Below are 15,524 nucleotides of genomic sequence, written 5' to 3' on the forward strand. Positions count from 1 at the left end.
CAGACTAATCACCCTGTGGGCCGGGCTTGGAGACATGGGCACTAAAGGACCATAAGCACTATTTTAAATGAAGTAAATATTTCAATATCAAATAGTAAGTAAGTAGTAAGTAAGTAAGTTTTATTTATAGAGCACATTTACACACAGCATACACTGACCAAAGTGCTGTACAATACGATAAAAATAATAAAAATAATAATGATAATTAAAAATAACAATAATAATAATAATAAATAAAGATAATAAGTGAATAAAATACAAAATAGTGATATTAATATATTAAATGTGCATATAGGATATTCAAGGAAGCTTGCATATTATATTTACTTGCATTTATCTGCGTTAAGGGTGTGAAAACCGATTAAATATATAGCATAAATAACATCTTTGGAAAATAGTTTGCACCAATGGCGCGATCTTGTGGCGATTTCACGTCACTGCAGTTATATTCTTACTTTTTATGGTGTGTGGATGCGTGTGTGTGTGTGCAATGTGCATGTGTGTCCACATGCGTGTGACCTTCCTGCCTGCGCGCAAAGGGACGAATAAGGACCATTTAATGACCCACCACATGAAATATTAGTCGACCGACGCACAAGACGCCAAATCCGCAAACCTTGCTTTTAGCGGATAATGGATCGATGTGGACTTGGACACCGGCCGACTGGCCTGCACGTCTCCGCCGGAGCCAACAAGTGACCAATCATCAGTTGTCTCTTTTTAAAATAGACCTTCATCCGTCTGGCGTGCCTCGCCGCTCCCCATATAGGCTCCATTGAATATTTAAAATGTCATCATCAGCATCCGGCCGGCCCTTCGTCAGTGTCCGCTGTCGGTCGCGAGCAGACGGATCATCCACAGCTCGGTCACGTGCTTTCATTTCCCGCCACCAGATCGTCTCCGATGTAGATTCTGTTCTTGCGCTACACGTCTAATTTTAGTTTTTTCTCTAACGGTTGGCCGAAGGAAAATTTTACCAAATTTAATTAGGTGCAATTTATTTTGTAGGCACATATAAACATATAAACAGAAATATTTCTGATTATATAATGCTAGATTTTAAGCTTAACACACAAAATGGCCAACAAATTGCATCCATTTTGAACAAACATTATCTTAAATGCTATTGGACTGTAATTGTCGATTGTCGAAACACAACTGAATTTACGGTATGTAAAGTTACGTTTCTTCTCTGGAAGCTCCTGTTCAGTCTTTTTATTTAACCATGGATGCTATGAAAATCAAAAATCGATACACAATGTAAGCTATTTAATCAAAGCAATAAAGCTGAAATTTCACAAATAAAGTTTATTCTACTTTTGAATGACAAAAGACAGAATTTCACAACATTTAGAATTGAGTTTTATTGATAAATGGCAGTAGGAATGTTATTTTTTGACCAGTGTAACAGATAGCAGCATAGAAAAAACTAACAAAAATCCGAAATTCGGTATAAAACATAGAGCCTAATCAGAAAGGCAAAAATCACGTCATGATTAAAAAAAGATAAAAAAGCGACGTGATACGTCGAAGGATAAACTGTCAGGTTTATCCAAGGATTGGTGTATTTACAGTAGCATAAAATAATCACATAATAGTTCATAAAATAGATTAGTATCATCACATTGCGGTGGTGGAATGAGGTGCAGCTGGTAAACATGCACCCATTCGGTTAAAAGCAGCTCGCTTTACTCAAGATAATCGATTTCACTTCTTTTTTTCTTTTAGTCATCAATAATCGATTTCCCGGCGTCCTCTCGAAAGCACACAAATGTGCTCTATTGCACATGGGACACACAGCTGAAGCTTTAGTTGTAGTAGTTATAATAATAATCAAAATAATAATCGTCATAGTAGCGATGCAAAGGTCTCCAAAATCAATTGGATAAGACTTTTGTCTTTGGCACCAATGGTATAATGTTTCCATATAAAAAATTGAATATGGGGAAAAAGATTAAAAAATAAATTGATACATAATTGTTGATTTGACCCACGTCACATGACCTAGGGATTCTCCTGACCTCGTCCATCACAGGATGACACAGTTGGAGGCTGAAGGCTCAGGGACACTGCAGAGAGAAGAGAACACGACAAATGCAAAATAAATTAAGATTCAACCTTAACTCTGAAAATGTAAATTCTGAACAGTCAAGTCACAAGTCACAATGTGGTGTGTTTCAACCGTATGGGTTTTATAATTGGTATGAACACGTTATAAAAACAGGGACTATTATAGACGACTCATCATAAAAGAGAGTCTCTTGCCCTGGAATTGATATCTCTAATGGCCGCTGAGGGACGGGGCCCACAACAACCCGGCCCGATCCCGAGCCATGCTGCGGATAATTCCAACAAACGAACATTTAATACATCGTTCCCCGGGGGTGGGGGTGGGGGGGTAACACGATGCCCAGGCTCGCTGCGGTCGTATTCATCCAGGCTATTCTCGTCCCCGCGTTGCCCTCCCATGGCTCCCAATAGAGCACTGGGAGAACGAGATGAGTGATGATGTTTTCAGTGTGTGGGGGCGCAGTACCGCTCACCTCCCGGCGGGGGCGCCAGCGAGCTTCATCCTCTTGGGCTCCGCGGGGCCCGTGGTGGAGGTGGTGGGGGTGGGAGGGGTCCGGGCGCGCTCCGTGGGCTCACAGCTCGCCTGAGGGGACGGGGGGGGACGGGGGGGCGGGGGGGGTGGAATAATACTTCGATAAGCAGAGTTTAAAGCGGTAAACGCTCCAGAGATGGGACCGCAGGACGGCTTCATCTCCGGGGGAAACGGGGAGATCGTCATTTCTGATAAATTCAAACCATAACGTCTTTGGTAAGAACAGAAACAATGGAAACGAGGAGGTAGAAATACTCAGTACTTAATTAAATATGTATTATATATATTTTTTTAAATATACAGAAATTCTGAGCAAACACGTGTGTGTGTGTGTGTGTGTGTGTGTGTGTGTTACAGAAACAACGGAGTAGAAACGGTATAAACACACAGTAGTTACTTGCGGGTGTGCTCTTTGCTCCTTGATGTGCGTGTTTGTGTTTGTCTCCTTGTGGAGATCTTTTAAAAACCTAAAAAACTAAGCAGGTTTACTCAACCTAAGTGTGTGTGTATCTCTGTGTTTATGTGTGTGTGTGTGTGTGTGTGTGTGTGTGTGTGTGTGTGTGTGTGTGTGTGTGTGTGTGTGTGTGTGTGTGTGTGTGATGGTCTGTGTGTGAGTGTGTGTGTGTGTGTGTGTGTGTGTGTGTGTGTGTGATGGTCTGTGTGTGTGTGTGTGATGGTCTGTGTGTGTGACGGTTTATGTGTCTGTGTGGGAGTGAGTGAGTGAGTGAGTGCGTGCGTGCGTGACTGTCTGTCTGTCTGTCCCTCTGTCTGTCTGTCTGTCCCTCTGTCTGTCCGTCTGTCTGTCTGTCCGTCTGGTGCTCACCTTGTTCCTCTTCCTCCCGGGGGGGCCGTCGGTGGCGGGGGGGGGTCCTGCGTTCTGCGGGGGGTCGGGGGCGGGCCTTAGCGGCCGCCTGCAGAGCTCGTCCCGTTGGTGGACAGTTGTGTTCTTGGACTGCAGCTTCCTGTCCAGAGAGAGACACACCTGGCGTCAACTTTGTGACGCGGGCCACGGAGCGGACGGAACGGATCGACCCACAATGCATTTCGAGAGCGTCCCCATGCAAGGTCAATGAGATCCGTCGACGGACGTGTAGAGTGTGAAGGTGTTAGCCTGGTTGTGGACGAGGATCCATTTAACTCGTTAAACTAACGACACACCCAGCCGCCGTCACACGACAAGGTCTGGGCCGGGGAGTCCAGTGCTCAGGGTGCTTGACTCGTTATGTTTTACTTGTAGCATCGATATTGCTGGCACGCTTTTATTTTGATATCACGACCTGCTCTTTTTTTATATTTAGTGTTATTGTAAGGTACTTTAGATAAAAGTGATGAATCAGTGAACAGCTCAGATGTGCGAGAGGGACAGTGTTGGACAGTGCTCTGTGCCCGAGGTCGCAACGGTTGTCGTTTCCTGTTTTGTTACTTGGCGTGACAGTCTGTGTCTCCATCTTCTCTAATGTTCTGAATGTGAGATTTGAAACCACCTGTAAGACTAAAGGTTATGGTTCCACATCGACGTCGAGGCAAGGGGGTTACGGACCCGTTAGTCCTTGCGGACCCTCCTTGCGTTCACCGCAAGGACCCGACGTGCGCCTCCCAAAAATTGTAACCTTGCGTCGAGGCGACGCAGCAGCAAAGGCTGTGATTGGTCCACTTACTAAAACCAGACGCAGAACCAAAACAGGTCCACGACTGCGTCGAAGCGTCTGCGAGGTCGTTGCGTTGCGTCGACTTGGAACCATAATCAGCCCTCCAGGTCCTATCGTTTCGGGAAGTGAAATATGCGATCCGTCCTCACGGAACAACACGATATAGAGGTCCTGAAAGGTGATCGCAGAGAGGGAGGGGCAGCAGAGGATTCGGTTTCAGATCTAAAAACAATACGCCGTCGTCAGGGGAGAGGGATTCGAAGTTTGGATGACGATCTTCGGGGAAAGTAGAAATCCGATTGAATCTGGGAACTGGGATGTGGGAGTGACACTGACACTGCGTTCACTGGTCTTAAATCAATGGCCTCATTGAGACGGAGAGACGCACCAATAGGACGCCTTTCACTCTTCTCACACACACACACACACACACACACACACACACACACACACACACACACACACACACACACACACACACACACACACACACACACACACACACACACACACACACACACACACACACACACAGCGGGGCAAACAGAAACATAATACTTCGTCCTGCATCCATTTTCTTTTATTGAACTGTATTTTAAGAAATTATTTTGTTTTGCATCAAGTTACTTTTTATTTTAAATCATTTAACGTGTATTCTCGTCTCATTGGTCGCGCGGTGGCGGTTGTGGTGGGGGCTGCCCATAAACGACCCCCCCCCCCCCCCCCCCCTCCCATCCCCTTCCTGGCTGTGACAGCCAGTAGTCATGACGATGACCCCCCCCTCTCTATCCCTGTGGTCATCTCAAAGCTGGACCTTCTCTCTCTCTCTCTTAATTACTCTCCCAGGGGATTTCGGGGAAGAAGGAGAAAAATATACATTCGCCTTCACCCCCCCCCCCCCCCCCCCTTTCACGTGCATGGTGGTCAGGGCGGGGTCATAGGTCACGCCTCCCAGGGTGCGCAGATAATTAGCATGGCCGGGCATTGAAGGAAGGGGGGTGGGGGTGACTGAGGGGGGGGGGGGGGGGGTGGAGGAGCTGGGCCCCGATGCTTAGCCAGGCTGACCTTGGTGACTCCTACCGGGAGAGGGGAGGGGGGAGGGGGGAGGGGGGAGGGGGGTAAGGAGGGGAGAGGAGGGGGGGGTGCAGGGGGACTGCAGTTACTGACGGTGACAGCAGTGGCGTGGGGGCCAATCAATGGCGTCGGACGGAGAGACACCGCCATAGCACTGGGTCTGGACGGAGTCACACAGGAGTGCAGCGCCTAGGCGCTGTGTGTGTGTGTGTGTGTGTGTGTGTGTGTGTGTGTGTGTGTGTGTGTGTGTGTGTCTGTGTGTCTGTGTGTCTGTGTGTGTGTGTCAGTGTGTGTGTGTGTGTGTGTGTGTGTGTGTGTGTGTGTGTGTGTGTGTGTGTGTGTGTGTGTGTGTGTGTGTGTGTGTGTGTGTGTGAAAAAGTAGCGTGTGTGTGTGTAAAAGTAGCGTGTGGGCCTGTGTGTGTGTGTGTGCGTTCGAGGAGCGTGTGGTCATGTTTGTGTGTTTGTATGTGAGTGCATACATGAGAGAAGCGAGGGCACGTGCGTGTGTGTGTGCGTGCGTGCGTGGCGTACCCCACTGCGGACGTGAGGCTCTGGTGCCAGTCGTTGATGTCCTCCTGGTCACATGACATCAGCAGCAGCTTGGCCTTGGGGAACGAGAGCTGGGAGGGGACACGGAGACATGGAGATCATCAGCTCTGAGTCCACACAGGGTGAGACGATGGGTTCTGTAAAGGGCTGATTAAGGTTCCAAGTCGACGCAACGCAACGACCACGCAGACGCTTCGACGCAGTCGTGGAACTGTTATGGTTCTGCGTCAGGTTTTAGTGAGCGGACCAATCCCAGCCCTCGCTGCTGCGTCGCCTCGACGCAAGGTTACAATATTTGGGAGGCGCACGTCCGGCCCTTAGGGTGGACGGAAGGAGGGTCCGCAAGGACGTAAGGGGTCCGTAAACCCCCTTGTGTTGTGTCGACGTGGAACCATAATCAGCCCTTTGGTCATGAGTGTTCTATGGAGGTTCACTGCTACCTCACAAAGAACAGGGATTAACTACCTCTAACTAATATACGCCACTAGGTCCTTTAGACACCACAGACCATAATATCAGACCAGTGGAGGTCCCGACGTCTTCTTTGCTTTGTTGTTGTACCCTAACAATTCCGAAATTGAAACCCCTCATCGAAACAAGAAAGTTGTGATGACTTCGCCATTCCCAATGTCAAACTCGCTTTCTGCAGTGTCCTTATGTTGACAATTTATTTTTTGTCTCTCGCTGTTCTCATCAAGGATTAAAACAAACTGCTCCGAGATACGGCGGGATTTGCTAATCCCCAACAGTTGATTTATCAGTTTATTACTTCGGAATGTGGGTCAAGAGAAGCCGCGTGTCACTCACGCGGTGAGACAACAATAACGTGGCAGTACCGCGGACCCGCCACTAGAGGGCAGGGCTGAACAAGGCATCAGTGCAGCACGGTAAACTGCCACGTATCGGCCTCTTTATGCCCGATCTCTACTACAAATCATGCCGTGAGAAGTGTTTTTACAACTGACTGAGAAACAGTCAGTATTGTTATTCAGTCAACAGTTGCTAGGCCAGCCTACTGTTTTGTTTGTAGTAGAAATATAACATCACTTAGGTGTCTTTACATGTATACTCATTGCATAATAATTTGATAGATTGCCTTATGAATGATCAAATATGACACACACACTTACTTACAATTAAAATAAAATTAGTAGGTAAAACATTCAGGTGGTGACGTGTACTAATTGTTTCCTCTGATTGGTCGAGCTATTACGAAATAAATGTACAATGATGAAAATCAAAAAAAACCTACATCTTAACTTTACCTGCTTTAGGTGTCTAGCCCAGAAATAACAAAAACACAACCCATTTCCGGTTGCAGCCCAAAGGCGAGGAAGGATAAGCAGTGCACGAGACCATAGATTAAAAAAAGCCCGCGATTCCAAAAATCCATTAACAGGCTACTTACTTATGTGAAGGGACACAGCGGCGCGGGCGGGCGCAACGGAACGCGCGCGCCCGCCCGCTCGGGGGACGCGGCGGCTGATTTATGCACAAATAGATTCCACTTCGGTGGCGCGGGCGACGCGGTAATTAGGGATTTGTCAGGATATCTGACCCTCTTAGGTAGAAATTACTTTGTATAATAAGAGCGTTGTGGCGGCGCGCGGGAGACTTCCCCGCCGCACATAATTTAGCTTGATTATTTATACATCAAAGGGAATCTGTCAGCTGCAGCGAAGACGAAGAAGAAGAGAAAAAAGAAAATGGGGATGAACTGAGGGGAGGAGGGAGGGGTGGGGGCTTGGGTATTAACGGGAGGAAGAGACGGCTTTAACCGAGGGAAGGAGAAGAGAAGGGAGGTAGGAAGAAACCGAAAGCTGGCGGGAAGGGGAGAGGAAGAATGGGGAGAGGTTTGGGCCATTTTGTAAATAAAATAAAATATAATCTCGTCTCTTCTGCGCGGCGGTGGAGGAGAAGAAACAAAAAATGGACAGGAAAGAAGAAAAAAATGCGAGAAATAAAAATTTGACAAAAGTTATTTTGTTTCGTTTCCAGACTTTGCATATAGATTGCCATGGCATTTACAGCTGTCAAATTTAATTTGGCTTTAATTCTTCATGGCCCCCTGGATAAGCCGGGGCCCGTAGTCCGGACAGCCCAGCCCTACCTGCCCCCCCAGATAGGGGGAGGGGGGGCCCAGAGATCAATAAGGTGTCCTTATGAGAAATTAGGCCTAATGTTATTGAGAATGCAGCGTTAGGGGCTGGCTAATGAAATGCCATGGCTGCCATTAGACAACGCTGGACTGGGGATGAGGAAGAGGAGGAGGAGGAAGAGGGGGAGGAGGGGGAAGAGGGGGAAGTGGAGGAGGAGGAGGAAGTGGAGGAGGAAGAGGGGAAGAGGAGGAGGAAGAGGGGAAGAGGAGGAGGAGGAGGAGGAAGAGGGGAAGAGGAGGAGGAGGAAGTGGAGGAGGAGGAGGAGGAGGAGGAGGAGGAGTAAGAAGAGGGGGAAGTGGAGGAGGAGGAGGAAGTGGAGGAGGAAGAGGGGAAGAGGAGGAGGAAGAGGGGAAGAGGAGGAGGAGGAGGAGGAGGAGGAGGGGGAGGAGGAGGAGGAGGAAGAGGGGAAGAGGAGGAGGAGGAAGTGGAGGAGGAGGAGGAAGAGGAGGAGGAAGAGGAGGAGGAGGAGGAGGAGGAAGAGGGGAAGAGGAGGAAGTGGAGGAGGAGGAGGAGGAGGAGGAGGAGGAGGAGGAGGAGGAAGAGGAAGAGCAGGAGGAGGAGGGTTAAGGAAGATGTATTCGCTAGGAGCTGGAAGGGACTGATCCGAGGGCCCTAATCTGATCCAACTCACTTCAGCATCTCTCTCTTTCTCTGTTGCTCTCACACACACACACACACACACACACACACACACACACACACACACACACACACACACACACACACACACACACACACACACAGAGCAGCAAATGCGTCATGTGGAACCAGGGCGCCCCCACTGGTGGATAGAACCAGAGGCCCCCACCAGTGGTGAGAACCAGGGACCCCCCCACCAGTGGTGAGAGCCTGGGACCCCCACCAGTGGTGCCCACCAGGGGCTCCCAGAGGCCCCCATCAGGGGCACCACCAGTGCAGTCACAGGCGGGGGGGATGGGGGCCCCTCAGCCGGGTGGACTCACGCTGGTCACCCCCCCCCCCCCCCCCCCCCCAGGGAACCCCCCCCCCCCCGAGGACGCTGGTTAACACAGACACAGAGACTAAAGAGCGGATGAATATTGATATGTCTGCAACGCTGTGGCTCCTTGCCGCGAAACACTGGTTGCTTAACTAAGCATCTCTCTGTCTCCCTCTCTCCCTCCCTCTCTCTCCCTCTCTCTGTGTCTCCCCCTCTCTCTTCCTCTGTCTCTTTCTCTCTCTCTCCCTCTGTCTCTCTCTCCCTCTTTCTCCCCCCTCTCTCTGTCTCTCTCTCCCTCTCTCCCACTCCCTCGGTCTCTCTCGACGACGCGAGTCTGTCCCCCTGAATGTTTGATGACAGCCACTACATCATTTAGACACGATGTGTCACCCGACGGCTTTACTGCAGGCGGGGGGGGGGGGGGGACCCGAGAGATGGGGGGGGAGAGCGAGAGACAGTGGGTAAGAGACAGGAAAGAGAGCGAGCAAAAGAGGAAAAGTAGGAGAGAGATGGAGAAAGCGACAGACAAGGGAGAGCGAGCGAGAGCGAGAGAGAGAGAGAGAGAGAGAGAGGAGAGAGACAACGGGGAACATTAAATGTTTGTTTGGCTCCTATGTCACTAATGGGGGGCGAGGCTGCTCATTAACACGGGTCTCGTTAGACCAGACGAACAAAGCGCCGGCTCCGTTTAGCGCGACCCCAACACCGCCGCCGGTCACGTGACCCGCGGGGGACGGAGGGACCGTTTTGGGATGGGGGAGACGGGCGCCGTGGCAACGGCGTCCGTCTCCCCCATCCCAAAACGGCCCCTCCGTCGCCACATCCAGCGGATGAGTCAGACTCCACCAACACGTTGCAGGCCTTCTCAGGACTCACTCATGTGGATTAAAGAAAAAAAGGAAAACCAGCAGCAACAAACTGAAGAACCAACAGCATATGTTCGTACACCTGGCGCCCGACTAATACCATTAGACAGGTTTTTTTTCTTCTTCCCCCGCAAAACTTGATATTCTTTTGAGACGTGCCTCCACTAACAAAACATTTCAAGGCTGCTGGGTAATTAGTGATTGTGTAAAGATATCTGTTTACTTAATTATTCTCTCGTAACGCGCTAACTCAAAGCCTGTGTTTATGATCACGAGCGGACAAAAGACGTGCAATCGTGAGTCGATTATCCTCGACTGTGGGTTCATCTCTGTCGTTTTGTGAGCGTCGTTTAGATAAAAAACGACATTGGACTCGGTGGCAACAGCTTCAGAAAATTAGATTTATAGTTTTCTTTTCTGTTTTTGCGATTTAAAAACTTTACACTAATGAATTCTTTAATTAGTCGTTTTTCTTTGGCAGCCTGTCAGCCAAAGCGAGCACAGCTCAGAAATCACTTTGGGCTCTGCTTAATTGTGATGGGCATTTCCATTATTTATGACCATTTTAAAGACAAAATTATCAATAATTTAGTCAAATAAATTAATACGTTTACAACATTGGCTCTAGAGTTTGTGCGTTAAATTACTTCTAAAGCGCAGGGGCATAACCGTGGATGGTTTCTTATTTTAGTTTTCATGTTTTGAACGGGTTGAACTCACTTCATAATTGACACTGGTTCAGTTGATGGGTTGTCTACTTGGAAAGTTTTATTATAATAATAACCTGTTTTAAAGCAATATCAGAACTTTTAAGTTTGAATACTCTTGGAACTTTTAAAATGAACATTGACACAGACACACACACACACACACACACACACACACACACACACACACACACACACACACACACACACACACACACACACACACACACACACACACACACACACACACACACACACACACACACACGTGAAAATCTGCCTTTTCCTTTATTTTAGTGACATCACAAGTGTCAACCTAGATGTATGACGGACAGATAAGCAACGTTTTGATACAGTCCACTGCTTAGGCCTGGTAGCCTGACCTGTCCATCATACATCTAGGTAGACACGCCCACTTGTGATTTAAAAAACAAAACAGAAAAAGGCAGATTTTCAAAACAGCTTGTAATGTCTAATCACACCGCAGCATTTTACCCCCCCCCCCCCTTAAAATGAACATCGACACACACACACACACAAACACAGCTCTCTCCCAAACACAGCTCTCTCCCAAACACACACACACACACACACACACACACACACACACACACACACACACACACACACACACACACACACACACACACACACACACACACACACAGGCCTCTAGTTACAGATATGTTTCAAAACACTATGGTGCCTCCTGGGACCCCCCCCACATGCGTACTCACACTGAGCAGGCCTCCCTGGCTCCGGGTGTGGCCGAACACCTTGTCCACGGTGCAGTCCTGGAGGGGGTAGGCGTGCTGCCCCGAGAACTTGCCCCCGTGGGGGGGCCCGCAGCGCTTGGCCTGCACCAGCATATCCGAGAACAGGAAGAACATCCGGGGCGTGGCCTCCGCCCCCTTGGTGGGCACCCGCCGCAGCCATCCCTCCCGGATGTACCACCGCCCTGGGGGGTCGGAGGGGGGGGGATCAAAGGGTTAGAGCCAGGGTAGGCCATTTGGAGACTGCAGCCAGAGTTGGCTAGATTTTGAAAGTATCAAACAGAAAAGAAAGAAATTCCCCGTTTAAAAAAGGTGACACTTTATACCACCAGGTGTGAGTGTGATTAGCCGCTACGAGCGATATTGAAAATCTTTCTCTTCTGACATCATAGGTTGGTGTGTCCGTCTAGATCAGGGGGTCTCAAACTCGCGGCCCGGGGGCCAATTGAGGCCCGCGTGATGATGTTTTGTGGCCCCCTGCTTGGAGGAGCAACGTTTGCTACAGTCCACTGGGTAGGCTGGTAGACTGATCAATCCAGCACACATCTAGGTGGACACGCCCACTTGGGATGTCAGAAGAGGCCGATTTTTTAAACGACTTGACACTCCTAATCACACTCACACCTGGCGGTATTACATGTCACCTTTAAGGCCTGCCTCCAAAGCCACTTCCCCAAAACATTAGCTCGTTAGCTTTAGCCAAAGGTCTGTCTGTCTGCCTGCTGTGTAGACAAACAGGTAGGCCGTCCGATAATTTCATCCGTGCCGAATAAAAGGACTGGACGGGCTTATTACCGGCCTGCGATAGCCACAGATACCGGATTGTCATTGATTTGTCAGAGCATTTAATTAATAGATTGCAGTCCGGATGTAAAGAGAATTTCAACAATTACGTCAGAAAATGCCTCTATAATAAATTGCCTACCCTAGCCTTAACACAACACTCCAGACTAAATGACCACAGGGAGAGCACAAGCCCTGATGAAACCCCGGTCGGTGAAATGGATCCCTTTGATTGGCTCCAATATGGTGCCAAAATATGTTATTTGAGCCAATCAGCAGCATGGGCTACTGCAATGTGTTATGCTGCATTATATCACAGCTGGGGCTCTGCCTGCAGTGCAGATGGGTTTTAGGGGTTGATTAAACCTTGGAAACATAGAGGAGGTAAGTAAGGTTAAGAGGAAATACAAGCAATCTCGTCTTATTGCGTTAATAAAATAAAATTAGATAGGAATTCATCACAATCAATACTATTATGTGAGCACTCAAGTAAGGTATGGCATCCCTTAGGACATGTTTAATAATTGAGTGTGTTTACAGTTTAAAAATGCAAAACTCCCAACTTGATTTAGGATAGATAAATATTAATAGTTTTTAGATTGATCTGAATGAAATGTCAAAACCATCAAACTATTATCCTCAAACACCCTCAAACATTAAGCGCATAGCTTGAATCCATGCACATTGTATAGATTTGAACACCTTTGGCTAGGAAATATGCTTTGAAAAACTACACAGGAATGGAGAAAGGAATGGAGGCCGAATCTGTAAAGTTGGGAGATGCAGTATGGAGGTGGTGAAAGTGGACGACACTCGCGTATATGGCGTGTGTGCTTGCCTGTGTGCGTGCGTGGGTACGTGCGTGCGTTTGCATGAGCATAAGGTAGAGGGCTTCATCTCTCCGTGTGATTGGCAGCGGAGTGATGATGGCTAATAAGTGAGCGGCTGACATTTGGATAGATAAGATGAAAATTCTGCCTGGGTCCAGTTTTTTTTTTTTTTTTCTTTAATTGCCCCGGCCAACAGGCTGTGATTGCGGCCAGTCTGTGCGGCCTCAGCGGTGCCTTGGGGGGCCCCGGGCGGACATTTTCAGCTACAGACAAGACTGCGGTGATTAACTGAAGGGACAGGGTGGATGTCAAATTGCTTTTTAAAATGCCATGGGTCTCAAAGACGGGGGGGTGGGGTGAGGTGGGGGGAGGTGGAGGGAAAGGGTTGGAAAAATAAGTTGGAGGAGCGCGGTCATGAATCTTTTTCGGATTGCGTGCGGAGATTGGCGATGGATGTTCAGGGTATTTTTTTTTTGTCGGTTGGTGAGGGGAGGACGAGAGGGTAGGAGGTGCGGTAGAACGACGACGGACCAGACGGTAACCAGGGATTGGACAGGGTCGACACCCAGCGAGACGCACGCCATCTCTGGGTTCTCTTTGGATAAAAGCGACTTAGTTCACGCTGAGACAGTATACATTTAAATGTAAATATATACAGTCTCAGCGTGAACTACAAAACTGGATAAACACATAATGTAAATATGGCGTCCGTGTCTCAGCGTAATCCCCCCCTGATCGTCGAGGGTGACGGAGAGCTGCAACGGGAGGGTTCCTCGCCAGAGAGCGGACCGTCGCAGTAACACGCCGCTACGCGTCAGTGGTCGCCCTTAGCGACCGGGGCGGCCGTGCCCTTTGACCTCCCTTGCGCTACCTAGTGTTCCCTGTTGCAGAGTTGTTGGTTTCCCTTTTTACACGCGGGGTCGGGGCGGGGGGGGGGGGGGGGGGGGGGGGTTCAAAGACCAGTAGGTAGCCTGCGCCGCCACCCCGTCACCATGTCGACGCCTCTCACCCCCCCCACCCCCCCTGTCAAAGAGCACCTTTGCTGCTCTCCTACAAAGGCTTTTTCAGCGGTTCCAGTGGGTGGACGGGGGGGGGGGGCTCTACAAAGGGCCCGGGGTCTTCCTTATGTGTTCAAGGCCGGGGCCCTGAAGGGGTTGAAAGAGGCACCGTAGGGGGGGGGGGGGGGGGGGGGGGGGGGGGGCCGGGGGGCGATGGGAGAGGCAGGAGGGGGGTCGCGGAGGAAGCCTTAGATAGCAGGCAATTTGAAGAGTTGCTTTTTTTTGTGGGGGGGGGGGTACGCCGGCTCTTGAACGCGGCGTTCCTGGTGCATATCTCTATTTGCATTCGGTGCGCCTGACACGCGAAGCGCGAGGGCGTGGCAACCTTCGAGAGCACGCGAGCGTCTCCGAAGCACGCCGACGCGGCCTGCGTCCTCGCAAACCGGAAAAGAACGGTCTCTCCGGATCTACCTCAAAGGACGTTCTCGCGAGATCGCGGGATGGAACGTTAAATGGACTGCATTTATATAGCACTTTTAACCAAATCGCTTTACAGTATTGCCTGACATTCACCCATTCATGCTCACATTCCCACACCGACGGCGGAGTCAAGCACGCAAGGCGACAGCCAGCTCGTCAGGAGCAGTCAGGGTGAGGCGTTTCGCTCAGGGACACCTCGACGCTCAGCTAGGAGGAGCCGGGGATCGAACCGGCAACCTTGCGGTTACCAGACAACCCGCTCCACCTCCTGAGCTACTGCCGCACCCTGTTTGCGCCGGGTCCTTCGGACGCTGCGTCCTCTAAGACTCCGGGGTTCGGGTCTGTGACGCGCCCCACCCGACGCCTCACCACGGCGACACGGGTTCACGTGGAGACGGAAGGCGTCGGCATCGATGGGGGTCGAGGCCGGGATGTGTACGGGGGGTGAACCCGGAGGAGGAGGTGGGGGCGGGAGGGAAAACATGTCTGCTGGAGTTGTGCGGGAGGATCAATGTCAACTCCCAACCTGAATCTCTGCCCGCCATCTTCATCCAACCACCCCCCCCCCCCACCCCCCATGGCTCCGACTGGAAGAGACAACCAGACGAGAGACGCCCAGGCGTGGCTCGACCGGGGGTCCGATGTACCCTGGCCCGGTGAAGCCTTCATCCAGCCCGGGGAGGAGGAGGAAGAGGAGGAAGAGGAGGAGGAGGTGGGGGACAGCCAGACTGTCTACGGTATCGATGTCCCATTGATTCAGGGCTCTTACCTCCACCCGCCCCCCCCCCCTCCACCACCACCACCACCACCAACCCCACCACCATCATCTAGGCCCCTTATCTCTCACCAAGCTACTTAATATGTTGGGGGGGCTCTCTGGCGCTTTCTCATCTGTATAAAAAGAGAGTGCTTTTATTCCTCTTTCTCATCGTACATTAGAAGTGGGTGGCAGTGGAGAGAGGGGGGGGGGGGAGGTGGTGTGTGAGGGGGCTGGTGGTGGTGGAGGAGGAGGGTGGTGTTGTGGAGGGCAGCCTTGCTCTGAAGTCTGAAGTCTCAAGCCTGGTGGGATTGGAGCTTTATTGGGTGAAAGGGAGCC

The 15,524-nt window shown here is 50.1% G+C and overlaps 1 protein-coding gene across 1 annotated transcript in view; it reads right to left on the bottom strand.

The window, feature by feature from the left end:
• Positions 1-1,326: 1,326 nt before the first annotated feature.
• arhgef39 (Rho guanine nucleotide exchange factor (GEF) 39) overlaps positions 1,327-15,524 on the bottom strand; it is a 44,167-nt gene continuing 29,969 nt past the window's right edge. The window contains exons 8-12 of the mRNA XM_056589608.1: positions 11,302-11,522; positions 5,857-5,945; positions 3,426-3,564; positions 2,544-2,653; positions 1,327-2,069 (exon numbers count right to left, since the gene is read on the bottom strand). Of these exons, the coding sequence (XP_056445583.1) occupies positions 2,030-2,069; positions 2,544-2,653; positions 3,426-3,564; positions 5,857-5,945; positions 11,302-11,522 (599 nt within the window). The 3' untranslated portion in view covers positions 1,327-2,029. The remainder of the gene's footprint in view (positions 2,070-2,543; positions 2,654-3,425; positions 3,565-5,856; positions 5,946-11,301; positions 11,523-15,524) is intronic.

This window comes from Gadus chalcogrammus, chromosome 4 (genome assembly GCF_026213295.1).
Source record: "Gadus chalcogrammus isolate NIFS_2021 chromosome 4, NIFS_Gcha_1.0, whole genome shotgun sequence".
Classification (NCBI taxonomy): domain Eukaryota; kingdom Metazoa; phylum Chordata; class Actinopteri; order Gadiformes; family Gadidae; genus Gadus; species Gadus chalcogrammus.